Source organism: Pyxicephalus adspersus, chromosome 3, assembly GCF_032062135.1.
Source record: "Pyxicephalus adspersus chromosome 3, UCB_Pads_2.0, whole genome shotgun sequence".
In the NCBI taxonomy this organism is placed as follows: Eukaryota; Metazoa; Chordata; class Amphibia; order Anura; family Pyxicephalidae; genus Pyxicephalus; species Pyxicephalus adspersus.
In genome coordinates, this window is record NC_092860.1 from 39,142,496 (window position 1) to 39,156,274 (window position 13,779).

Sequence of the window (13,779 nt, forward strand, 5' to 3'; positions counted from 1 at the left end):
GAAAATTGTCATTCAGAATATAGGAATTTATTAGAATATTATTTTTGTTTTATTATTTGTATAACATAAAAATGTCCAAATTTTTCTGTGAACCACCAAAATTTTCTTGCATATGACCAATTGTCTGGAATACATAAATAGTAACCCAGGTGAGCACTAAAAAAGATGGAAACTTCAAAGATTTATATTACAATGACCTGGTTTGCGAGGTGAGGTAGCAATGATGACATTAGTTTACTTTAGTCAGAAAGGTCATTTATGTATCTGACAGTAACTCCCAACCAACAGCCTGGAGTAATTTATTTTTATGAATCATAGTTTCTGGCTGGAGTCTGGAGTTATTTTATCTAAAAAAAAAGGTTCAAGTGGCCTTAATAAATACAATTGACTTTTACATGTTAGTTACTTTTACATGTTGTTTACATGCTTTTGGAAATTGCTATTTGTTTAGAACGGGTTCACACTGTTGTTACTGTAGCAGTGTATGGTATGCTGCATGTTACCATGAAGTGCATCAAGGCAGCCTATTATTTTGAATGGGCTGCTTTATTGCATGGTATTGCAAAAAAGGGTGCAGGAACTTTATTTTCAAATACAGTCCACCACAACACATGGGAGTACATTGTTATGTATTGCAGAGTGCTGCATACCCATCCATAGACCATTCAGCGTTAATGGCAATGCATCACACATTACAATGACATATTTGTGTTTAACATTTATCAGCTACATGGATTTTATATTTAATTAAAAATACGAGGATGAAAGAGATTATAAAATGTCACATGAACACATTTTTTTAGGATGTGCATTAAGATATTAATTAAGATGTTACAAGACATTTAATGAATAATTTATTACACTATTCAGAAATTTGTTTTGCAATTATAAAGTGAATTACATATTGACCTGTGTTATAATAAATACATTATAGTCATGTGATGTTGCACTGAAATGAAGGACTGCTTTTTATCTCTATTTCTCCCCAGTTGCAGAAGCTTAGTTACCGCTTTACTCAGTTGAGCTTATTTAAACAATGTGGTCAGCCCTGTTCTAACTTCAGGCAATGAAAACAGCTCTTAGCTACAAACTGCACATTTTCCAACACCATTGGCATGGTGAGGTTGAGCTTACAGTGAGAGGGGAATACTTGAACTAAAATAGAGCCTACTTGATATATATACAACTTACACGTCTCAACACTTCTGCCAACAAAATACACCTTACAATGTATGTAAAAGTAACCGCCCAGTGCAGTGGCCAAGAGAAAAATAATAAATACCCCAGCATAGTGTGCGCGGAAGCAAGGAGTCTGTATAAAATGTAGCGTTTAGAATTGTATTGTACAGAGTGCAGGGGGGTCAGGCATGTGTAATGTACATGGTGCTTCAAGGGTCAGGATAGTGTAATTTACAGAGTGCAGGGATCAGAGATGTGTAATGTACGTGGTATAGGGGTCAGAAATGTGTAATGTGCATGGTGCTTTAAGGGTCATGGTGCTAAGAGATATTCTAAAAATGATTTTTTTCACATGAAAACACATTTGAATATTGAGCATTTTTCAGTTTTGACCCTAAGGTATTAGTAATTCAGATTTATTACAAGGTTACAGTTTGAGTCATAAATTCTTCCGATCCTCCTCATTAAACCCTGTTGTACCATAAAAAAAGATTAATATTCAGAACAAAGTTAGTTCTATTCTTTTCAGCCATCCAGTGCACATTTTTTTAGATGCTATATTTAGTGTCCAAAAATGGTTTGCCAAATGCCTCCATACCCCTACACACATGACACCACCCTTTCTCCAACTTTTTAAAATGAGGGAACCCTTATAATAGCATGATGGTCAGTGGGAAGAATGCCACCCCTACAGATAACCAAATGGTGACATTGAGTGATGCTCATGGTAGCAGGGACCCCTAGCAACTTCTAGAGGAACCGGAGTTAAAAAACACTAATCTCGCCCTTTTTTCTCTATCTTGTCCCTGACCCACCTCCTTTAGTTCTTTCCACTATAATGAACCAGTCAGTCTGCATGCAACCAGTCTACATGGGAATTCACTCTTTTCTAAACTGATATCCAGAATGTTCAGATACTGTCACTGTCTTCTATGAAGGCAGAAATAGCAGGGGGAGCACTGGCAAGGTGATTATAACTTGTGTGGGGTGGAGGGGTGCTTTACAAAGGTACTGTTACTGAATGGGCATGGTGACGGTGTTTATGCTTATTTTTTTTGTTTTTTGTTGATAGTGTTGTATTAAGCTATTATATTCTATTGATGGGCATATAAAGAATAAGACATAGTTTATGGGTGTCACAGTTGGTTCAGAGGTCAGCACTTTTGCATCAATGGAACCCAGGTTTGAATCTTGGCCAAGACATCTGTATGGAGTTGTGCTTGCCTGGGTTTGCTCGGGGAACTCCAGTTTCCTCCTACACCCAAAAAAAACATGCCGTTAGTTTGATTGGCTTTTAATCAAAAATTGACCTTAGACTGTGGTAATGACATATGACTATGGTAGGGAAAATAGATTGTGAGCCCCTTTGAGGTACACTTAAGGATAATAATAATGATAATGGACATTGTAAAGTGCTGCATAATGTGTCAGCACTATATAAGTATAGGTAGTCCCCGGGTTAAGGACATCCGACATACAGGCGCCTCCTAGATACGAACGGGCTTCCCTGCTTTTTTTTTGCTAAGATTAACTCACAGTGAGGATTTTATACAGTAAATGACACCACACTGCCTAATAATATGTTGAGACAAACATCTGTTCTGATTGCATTTATTAAAATAATGTACCTGTTCTGACTTACATACAAAATTTGTAGAGGATGACACAAACCAGTGGATTGTTGGTTCTATTAGAAATGTCATGCTGCTGTATGGAGCTGTCTGTGAAATGTTACAAATGTCACAATGCTTTATTTCCTTACCATATTTGGCCAAACTCTTCCCCATGATTTATAGTTTGAGTTATAAGTCATTTACAGCACAGTTTCTCTTTTTAGTCATTCTGCATTGTTCTATAACCGTAGTACCGGTTCATATATTGGTTCAGCACTACAAGCATCACCACAGAGATAAACGGCGCTCTCAGCGGCAGACGTAAGAAGCGAAAGGAATTCTGGGAGACGAGGCGTCAGGGACTACAATTCCCGGCATGCACCAGTACAGAGCCGGCTGTGCAGCATGGCGGAGGAACTCCTAGAGAATGTTCCTGTGTTTGAAGTGACAAATGTGACCACACAGAAGATTCACATAGGCTCGTTCGGTGCGCTATGGAGGGGCTGTCTAAGTGAGTGTGATGTGAACCTGGCTGAGGAGAACCCGCAGGAGGTGGAAGATGAACAGCTGGCAGTGGAGCTGGACTGTCATGTGGATACGGCTGCGGAGATCAAACAGCTGTGCAGGTTATCACCCGCTCTTCTTTCTTCACTAGCTGCACTGCTAGACTAGAAGTGCACAGCGACCAATCAACTTCCTGCTTTCATTTTCTCTGCGCTGATGTGATTGGTAGCTGTGACTAGAAGCTGTTAAAGCGTACTTCAACTCAGAATTTTAACTTTATATAAAAAGTGTACACAACTCTTATGTAGGGTAAAAATTATATTTGTTTTTTTTAAGTGCAAAAAAGGTAAAAAAAAAAAAGTGCAGCACTTCACCCTAATTGTCGATTAAAATCAATGGGAGCACAAAGCCTCCCTGGATACCTAGTCACATGTCCTGGGGGGCTCCAGAGGGGTACAGAAGGAGCCTTTTCATGAAAAGAGAAAATTTGCCAATCTTACTCATGCGCGGTGAGATTGGCAAGCTTTTTTTCAACCTACGTCACCCAATCTCGTGCTTGGGTTGGGTGATGTAGGAAGAAGAGGCGAAGATGGAACCGCTTGGCGTGCCGGCTTTGGGACGACGCGGGACTAGATGAGACACATCCAGGTGCATCGAACTGCCCTGCGGGATAGTAGGTAAGTGTGTTTTTTTTTTTTTTTGTTGTTTTGGGTAGTTTTTGCATTTACTTCCTCTTTAACCTCCAGTGTTTATCATTGTTGTATTCCTATATCCTATGTAAAGCAGGGCTCAACCCAGAATTTTTTAAAGCTGGGTGGGAAGAAATTGTAGGTGGGTGGCAGCCCCTGTACTATGACCCAACTTTTCAGGTAACATCTGGGTGGTTAGTGAAAGTTGCTGGGTGGGTCGCCCCACTAGAAAGGGCTAGGGAGAACACTGTAAAGGTTACCTATATCTTTGTATAATTATTCATTGAAAATTATTCTTTCAAAAGATCCCCTATCAGCTCTCATAAAGTGGAATTAGAGTCCCCTATAGACAAGTGTTTTTTTTTTCATAACATATTCATTTGCCCAGTCTTCTTCCTGGTATGATGTCTGCAGCTGTCTTTATTGCTTGGTGGGGATAATATAAGAAGTCCTGACAGACAGGCAGAAGGATCTATAGAAGCCTTCTTAGTCTCTTCTGCCATTAAAGGTGAACTAACCAACTCACCAGTCCACTCTCCAGCACTAGGGGTCACCATCTTCCTTCTCTTCCTCCGGGTATGCACAGAGGAAGCCGGGATTACTTGGTTTTTCTGGCAATCAAAGCTTACCCTGCCCATGCACAGCTCAGCTCTGATTTCTGAAACTCAAAGTGATCGGGCAGGTAAGACGCGTTATCGCCGGTCCCTTTCTGCAATAATGACCTGCCTGATCATACAGACCTAAAAGTGGAAGTTTAGTTTACATTTAGGAAAGCCTACCAGACATGACTTTTTTCTTAAGTGGACCTTACCTTTTAATGCTGCAGGAGGGCCAGGGCATATTATTACTGAGTAACTTAAACGCAATGGCCGCAGCTTGCTTCTGGCCTGAATACAGATGTGATCTCAGCAGCTGTAAAGTGCATGGATGAGGAGCTCCTTCCCCAAAAAGTGCCCAAGCATTCCAGTAGCCACTTGAACCAGGGCAAACTGTTAAAGTTGGCTGTCAAATGGGGTTGAGTATAAATCTAATCAATAATCTTCCCTCTGTTACCCAAACCAAAGGCCTCAACCTCCTGAGCATTTTTGGTTCAGTGCTGTCAAACCATGTCACTCTGGTCAGGGAAAGAAGCTGGTTGAATTACATTTTTTGTTTGATTTGTCGTGATAAAATGCAGGGGGGGACAGCTGGGGTCTAATAGAGAACCTGCGTGCCAGCCTCCTTGTGACCGCAATAAAATTTAGTGAAAAAAGGTGTCCTAAAAGAAAAAGGGGAAAAAAACAAATTGTTAAAAGGATTCATGTTTGTATGTAAACAGCAGTCTGATAACGCCTATTGGGTATTGCCAAACGTGTTGGAATAAGAGGTAGAATTCTAGCGCCATATAAAGACTTAAGTTCACACTGGTAACAGGAGCAGTGGCTTTTGGGAGCTTGCGCATTGCCAACCACTAGGTAACTAGCATTGCTGCATTGGTTGTTAGGGTACCAGAGTTTAAACATTTTACAGTGGGCTGTGCTGAACCACCTGGTTCAAGGATGTGAGGAAGTGATAACTTCAGTGTCCATCTTAACACATTTTAAGGATTGACTGTAAACTAATAGGATTGGTAAAGTGTCACCAATACCCTTACCTCCCATCTGTTTTAATGTTCCAGCCTACCTCACTTTCTTTGGTATATGACACATCAAGGAGTGTCAGATACTTGTGACCATCATGGTTCTTTCATCTGGACCCTACATCACTTCTGAGGTCTTTAGTGAAAAAGCAGTAAAAGAAATAGGGTGCTATGATAACTTATTTAAGGTAGCTTATTGGTAACTTTTTAATTTATTACTCCTCTAGCAATACCAAAGTCTTTTACTTTTCTATTCTGCCAGATACATTTAGAAATACCCAGGGGGGTTGCTCGGCTCCCCTACAAACTGTGTGAAGAAAATCCTATTCGGTCCCGTTGGTGTGTTGTCTTTTAACGCATCCCAATATGGTAGAAAGTTTCTCCAAAGAAGTGAATGTGAAAGAAGCAGGGAGCAGCAGCTGTGTGCTGCACTATAGTTGGCACTGTGTGCATCTTGCAGGATTGTGGACACCGTTTACTATGGTGCTGGAAGCAGGGGGGTGGGTTGACTAAACGGTAATTCTGCAAAGGTATAATTATCCATAAAATAGGTAATTGTAAATATTGGGCCTGATTTATTTAAGCTTTCCAAGGCTGGAGAGGTTACACTTTCATCAGTGAAGCTAGGTGATCCATCAAACCTGGAATGGATTTCTTTAAAATCATTTGCTAACAAATGTTTTGAATACTGGACCAGATCCATTCCAGGTTTGGTTGATCACCCAGCTTCACTGATGAATGTGAATCCTCACTTGCCTTGGAGAACTTTAATCAATCAGGCCCATTGTGTTATTCACACTTTTCTCAGTCTTTTCTTTTCTAAGCTATGGCTTACTATGAGCATGATGCTTTTGTGTGCGCCTTCCTACTAGTCTGAGATATTTTTATCAATAAAAAGGTATTTGCAACAACCAAAATTCCATTTATGAAATATCAGTGACTGGAAACTTTGAGATGAAAGAAGCACTGCATTCCCTACTCTATTTTTAAACTTTTAGTTATTTTCTGTTCTGCTTTTTGGATATATGTATTGCAGCTGTGCTTTAGGTGAGAGTACATATTTACTCATTACAATTTCCTGTTTTTTTTCATTTATTTATATGCAGCTTTGTAAGAGAAACGTAATTCAGTAAATGGGGAACAAACGATTCTACATGGATCCGGGGCCTTGCTAGCTTCCCCTTAAAGATTTAGCATTTACATGTTTGACAGCAGGCAGCAAAGAGCATTACTCAACCACCTACTGCCACCATCATTTATTCTCCATTGGGCTGCTGCGGGTAAGATGCTATATGTAGCATTTCACCCAAAGTAATACTGTGGTGTAAGGAAGCAGTAACTTAAACCTAGCCGCCAGTCTGAATGTAGCCTAAACCTATTTCTTAGATATAAACAAATCTATTTTGGTTCTTGCTTGTTTTCTATTTGCCAAAAAGAAGGAGCAACATTTTCTAGAGGCAGTGACTGGAATAGGAACATCTTTCTTGTATTGCATTTTATGTAATTGGAAAGCATTATCAACCTCTTAAAGTTCACAGGTAGGCCACATCTTCCATTAATGACATGCCTGTTCCTTGTGTAGGCTTAGTGTCTGTGTCAGAACTTACACTTAGCTAACACTCCCCCCAAGGCCTGGTAACTGGCCTTTCAGGTGCTGTACCATGCCTTATAAGAGGAAGGGAATGTATCAAGTATTTTACAGGGTGGATGGATACTGTAGGAATATAGAATAATGTGCTTTTAGAGGAGCGGGTTAATTTGTTGTTTATCTTTACATTCACCTAGTTTAGATACCTGTGTGTGTCTTTATTTACTTTTTTCTCTGCAGCATGCACATGCTCTGCTCTCACTGTTCCACTTCGCTTGCATATCCTCTTGCTTTCATTTATCCTGGAGCTTGTGATTTGCTTCCCCCCTTAATTCAACGATGGATGTCTAAATCCCAAACTATCTTGACAAAATTCTGTTATAAGGGGTTGGTTAAAAAATCCTCTGCCTGGTTTACTCCCTGACCAAATTTTTTTGGAAATTACCCAGAGTTTTCACCCTTCACTTTTGCACTGGCATGTAAATAGAGCTTTATCCAGCAAGGATATTTAAATATATCACACTCAAAACCGTATTAAAACTCTATCAATGGTAATGATGAAGAAGAGGAGAGATTTTAATAAATTATTCTGTACCAAAAATTAGGGATCTCTTTAGTTATACATTTTGATTACATAGGACTTTTCTTTAAACAGTGGGCATTTTTACATTCTGATTCCTGTGCATATATGGCATCATAACTATCAAGGAACTAGAGAATGAAACCCTGAAAGTGTTCTTTTTAATTGTACAGACTTTACTGACACTGTCACTTGGCACTTATAAAGAAGACACGGACACACTTTATTTGAACAGTTTAATTGCATAAATGTTTTAATAATAAAGGGCAACTTACAAGCATGACTTGGAGCAGTTTCTGTACTGTTCAGCGATTCTTTTTTTTTTCCATTTTAATTGTCTAAAAACATCAGGGTTCATACAAAAAATAAAACAATTGTACAGTATGGGTCAAAGGTATACAACCAAAAATACATGTAAAGTGCAATAAAAAAAATATAAACAGGATTGTGTATAACCAAATGGAACCTGAGTATTTTCATTTTTTTGTAAAACAAAGGAAGGGTATATAGAAAGGAGAGAAAAGGAGGGGGGGGGGGGGCGCAAATCCAATTAGTTACATAACTGTTTAGTGATTTTATTGCTGGAACTCTTCCCCAGAAGTTTATACGCATTGTCACCAATGGAAGCCACTGATGCTGGTTGACATTAATGATAAAATAGTCAGTGGTGAGGTGACTATATGACCAGGGTCAACACTTGGTAGAGGAAGAGTTTTACTGTACATGGATTACAAGTTTTGTATATGGATTAGATTTAAATGCTTGTATTTATACTACAATATTCCCAAATAGTTACTGGTCTTATAGTTTATGTATAGGTTTCTTTGTGTGGGAATGTTCAGTGTTGAACCCAGAAATTTTTTTAAGCGGGGTGGGCAGAAATAGTAGGCGGGTGGCAGCCCTTGTATTGTGTTTCAGCTATTCAGTAACCACCCAAAAACAGCCGGTGGTTATTGAAAAGTGTAGGGTGGTGCGCCCAGCTAAAAGGGCCTTGGGAGAACACTGATGTTAATATTTAGACTACTGCAGATGTGAAGTGCTTCACTTCTCCATTGACAATAAAATGTAACTTTTATTTAAAGACATACTGTATATGTTTCATCCCAAATGTACATATATCCGAAAATGTGCTGGTTGTACTGTACATAAACTCTTTTCTTGTATTTAGCAGACTTCTTAAGGAGGTTCTTTTTTCAAAGTTTCTATTTCAAGAATCCTTCTCATATCAAGATCATTACATATCCTGTTTTACTTCTCTCCAAATCCTTTTTTGTAGTCTAGGCTAAGTTCAGAAGTTTATTCTTATGATTGTGGCAATTTTGTACATTTGACAGTCCCAGGCCTTTTTCTAAAATACCCATTCCCAACACATTTTGCTGAACTTTTGGCTTTCTCAGGGTAAAAATTGTTAAAAACTGTCACAAATTAGGTTCTTTATTGCAGAAGGAGAAGATGTCACTTCTGCTATAAAATAGGCTTACGTGTCTAAGATTTTTAATTACGTTTATCTGTCACGGGTGTCGCCATCTTCACCTGATCCTTTCCAGGTTTGGGTCCTTGGTTATTTTGATCAGCCAAGCTGGAATGCCACAACTCCCATGCATGTGCATGAACATTACTTCATTCACAGCAGCCGGGGAAGGAGGGCATTCCAGGACACCTGGCATTGTACACTGAGCTGTGTATGCGCAGTTCACTGTACTTTACAAAAAGGATTGCAAACAGGCATGTACATACCTGTGTTCAGTTCCACTTTTATGCATTCTAGTCCTCCATATTTCTTTACGGTGATGCATTGCATCCCCAGTAGAGTAAAAAATTGTGCGGCTTTTATGGTGTGTTTTGTTAAAGCGGATTTAAATTTACCATTTACTTTACATGAAGGGCTAGAGAACCTCAAAGTAAAAATTGTATTTATTTATTTTGTATTAAAAAAAAGGGTACAGCACCACACCTTTTAAATCTTGATTGCCACAGTGATCACGACTGAATGGGAGGACAAGCCGATTGGTTGATATGGGCAAAACGATTGTGATTCCTTTAGTGCACTTTTCATATATCAGACCTAGTTTGTGTGAAAAAGGAGCAACATAGCATCCTTATGCACCATTTTAATAAATTTCTATCCTTTGCATTGCCTCTGGTAAAATATTTAGGTTTAAGTACTTGCAATACTGCAGAGCAAAGCTTTGTACATCCATTCCCATGAACAGATGTTGGCCTACATAAGACCATACAGGGTGTAGCTCCACTTCAGTGCCTATTAAGGCCTTTGGTTCATGTGGGTTAATCAATTTGATGACTGCCATGGATGCGGACATAACTGTGTGACTCCTTTTTTTTATTTAATATAGTGGGACAATCGATTGTGAAGCATATTGACTTAGATACATCTAACCAGACAGTAAATTCATTATGTACGTTTTGAAAACAAAGCCAAAAATCTATGTTTGTAAGTCTTATGATAAATTTGATGTTTCATTTTATCCATGCTCAGGTTCCCACAAAGGCAAAGGTTTTTTAAACATGTAGGATTTTGTTATTAGGAGCCCTTCGAGAGCTTTGCCATCTGAGGTCCAGTAGTTCTTTAGGCTGATAATCCAAGTTTAGTAAATTTATGACTTGCAATGGCACAGCAGCAACATTGATTAACTAAATGTATACTTAGACTAGTTTTATAAAATACATATGGGGAAACATGGATAAAATTCGGTCTCATCCAAGTCACTAGTGATTGATTGTACAAAAGTTTACAAAAGTTACAAAAGTTGAATGTTTATTCAATACAATTTGTTTTTATTGATCTTTTAAATGAATTGGAAACCTTGTGGCCACCTTAGGTGATACATTTTAGATGACACAATAGTCTGGAAAGTTACAGTATGTCTAGTAACTCTTTTATGATGGCTTTTACAATGTCACCCCCTTTCTGACAAAAAACAGACACTTCCAGTCCTGTTCTGCATAACCTTTTTCTTCCCTTTCTGTCTGTCTGCCTACCTGCTCTTGGTTTAAGCTAGAGGCTTTATGTTTTCATGTGTATGTGTCATTTTTAGTGTATATATAATTGACACTAAATTACACAGTGAGCTTTTATATATCTGCTGCATAAAAATATGATTGTTCTTTAAAGCACTGTTAAATTCTAAATTTGGCATATTGTGTGTACATGGTTTAATTTTTTGGCATTTATTTTTTTTTGTAAAGCTAATCTTGTGCTTAAGTCTTCACACCACCATGCATTTGTTTATTCAGTTCCGTTATACAGGGCTGGTGGTGTTATTCATGTGACAGTAAAAAATACTTGTTCATATAATGTATTTAACCTATAATGTATTTAACCTGTGTAGCTACCCATCTGGCTGGATTTCCCAAAAACTATTCTTTTAACCCTAATAAAATTAAAAACAAGTTTTTACTACTCATCAAGGAAAAGAGGTGCAGTATGTAAAAAGGCTTTGGTGCCTAAGGGCCCCTCTATGTATTGCCATGACAATAGAAAAACACAAACTTACCTGCTTGTTTGCAATTCTTTGCTGTATTCTTCTTATTATTATATATCTACCATTTACATTAAGTATGTTTAGTATGTAAAGGATAAAGGTTAAATGGGCGAGTTAGGGCCAAGCAGGGAAGACAAAAAGGGGGGCAAAGGATACCTGTACTTTACTGTGAAAGAACAATTATTCTTTAAAGACTGTAATCATTCATGTTGCACCTTGAACACACTAAACAATTTGCCATTCTTTAATAATTACAGATGAAAAGGAACAATTTTAAGTGTCTGAAAAACAAACCTGGTTTCCTTGTCTGCTAGCCATCCAAGTTAGCCAAAATGTCTTTTTTACTTTGTCTCCTCTAATCTGAATTATGTGATTGAAATGCACACAGGTCCACTGGTCTGTCACACTTGTAGTGGATCACCCCATGAGGCCTCAATCTTTCTTTTTATGTCTATTATCTATGAAGCTTGGGATATGTTTCAGAAAAAAGGCTTTTTAACTCTATGGAGAAATATATTATTCCTAATAGACATATTGTAGAAATGTAAGGGAATATACACTGTGCAACTTGGTATATATTCTCAGCATACTTTGGTGTCAAAATGAATGAACTGCTGTGTACATGCATGGGTATTATGTTATTCTGTCCAGATAGCTAAGGATCTTGAACCCGTGAAGGTTGTGGTGCCACAGAGGTTTGCAAGAGGGGTGGTTTTACCCATCTTTCAGGCTTTCCATACCTTGTCCTCTGGTTTTAGATTTGTCTTTTCATGCATAACAGTTACAACCATAATGTGTAGATTCCCCATTGACCTAATGATTCTTACAGGAGTGGTTAATAGAGCATTCTGCTGCTGCATGGTTGTCTATTCACAGGCCAATGTGGATCATGCAGCTTGTGATATTACTTAAAGCAGAACTAAATATAAAAATGCAGGCAGGCTAGTGGTTTATAGCAGAAGGTTCAGGCAATGTCTCTTCTGCAATAAAATAAATATGCCAGCCTGTTCGCAATTAACTAAACTAGCCTCTCCTTAAATACTTGACGATTATTCCAAAGACTTACCTATATACAAGCACCTTAAAGCTATGACAAGTCCAGGAACCTGCCACCACAGCATTCACAAAGCCACCATATTTGCCAATAATTCCATTGCAGACTTCTCAGTTTATGGCGATCCTGTTCAGCTAATGGACAGCCACTGACTAACTTCAGGCCATCAGAAACCAGGGCCTATTCTTTTTTTGCCAAAAGAATCTTTGCATGTCAAATCTCTTATACCAAAACCACTTAGTGATTTTTTTTTTCATTTTAGGTCTATTTTTTATCTATATTATATGTAATTTGCAGGGACTTACAGAAAAGCAGGACTTGACGTTTCTGTCTGAAAGGGGTATTTGTGTCACAAGACTGCCTGAAGAAAATCCTTTAGGCATTTAAAATGCTTCACATGTGTTTATTTCAGCTGTGTATTTAGCTGACTGGTTGAAGTTCTGCTTTAGGACTTTCAATAGTTACATAGTTTGTGTAAATTTGTCATGCATAATCCTTTTCTTGCCAACAAATTTTTGATTTGTGTATCCTGTATGACTTTTGAGATTTATTCATTTATTTTTTTATTTTAGCATTGATGAATTGAAAACTGGTGAAGGGGAAGTAGATCCTGAAGAAATCCCAGAAGATACGAGTCTGGTGACTTTGGGGTATGATTCAGTTATACAATTTGGATGATACGAGTGTGTAATGGTTTTTCAGTGTTAACCAATATGTAAAAAAGCACTGTGGTTTACATTCCACTTACCCTGTAAAACAATATAAACCAATGAAGGAGAGCTGTATTTTGTCTAATTTAGCTATATATGTATTCCCAAAGCTCTATATGAGTGATTACTTGACACAGGATTTTAATTTTGTATCACGTTTAACTAGTATAATTTGGATTGTAGATCAAAAACCTGATGCATGTAAGCAAATGGCTTTCTAAAGATATATGGCCACTTCTGCCTCTTGCAGCTTGTTAAAAGAAATATATTTGAATATTAAACTGCTACATAGCTTGTATATGTACTGTAGAAAGCTTTTAGAATGCATTCCTAATATTGCATTTCATTGTGTCTGTTCGCTCTTGAAAATGTTCCACATGTCTGTCTACTCATGGTTACTTTAATGCTGGGCATATAAAGGCAGATAAGGTCATTATGATCATTATTATTCTGTCTGTTTAACCACCTGGTTCGGGATAAGAAAACTTGCTGAAAGCGTTTACCCCAAACCAGGTTCGGGGTAGCCAAAAACAGAAACAAGCGTTACAGTGCAATCTGATTGTCATGCAACATTGTATGACAATCGGATAACAACTGAAAAAAACACTTGCCTTGTCCCCGCAGCTCCTCTGGATACCTCTGTCCTCTTCTGTCTTCTCCCGGCGTGTCTAGTGACGATCTCCGCATGCGGGAGGCGGGCGGGATTCAATACAAAAAAGCTGTATTGAGTCCAATACAAAG

The 13,779-nt window shown here is 38.2% G+C and overlaps 1 protein-coding gene across 1 annotated transcript in view; it reads left to right on the forward strand.

Moving 5' to 3' along the window:
* The first annotated feature begins 3,086 nt into the window (after positions 1-3,086).
* The window catches only part of SNAPC3 (small nuclear RNA activating complex polypeptide 3), a 28,697-nt gene continuing 18,004 nt past the window's right edge, over positions 3,087-13,779 (forward strand). The window contains exons 1-2 of the mRNA XM_072404299.1: positions 3,087-3,418; positions 12,901-12,978. Of these exons, the coding sequence (XP_072260400.1) occupies positions 3,198-3,418; positions 12,901-12,978 (299 nt within the window). The 5' untranslated portion in view covers positions 3,087-3,197. The remainder of the gene's footprint in view (positions 3,419-12,900; positions 12,979-13,779) is intronic.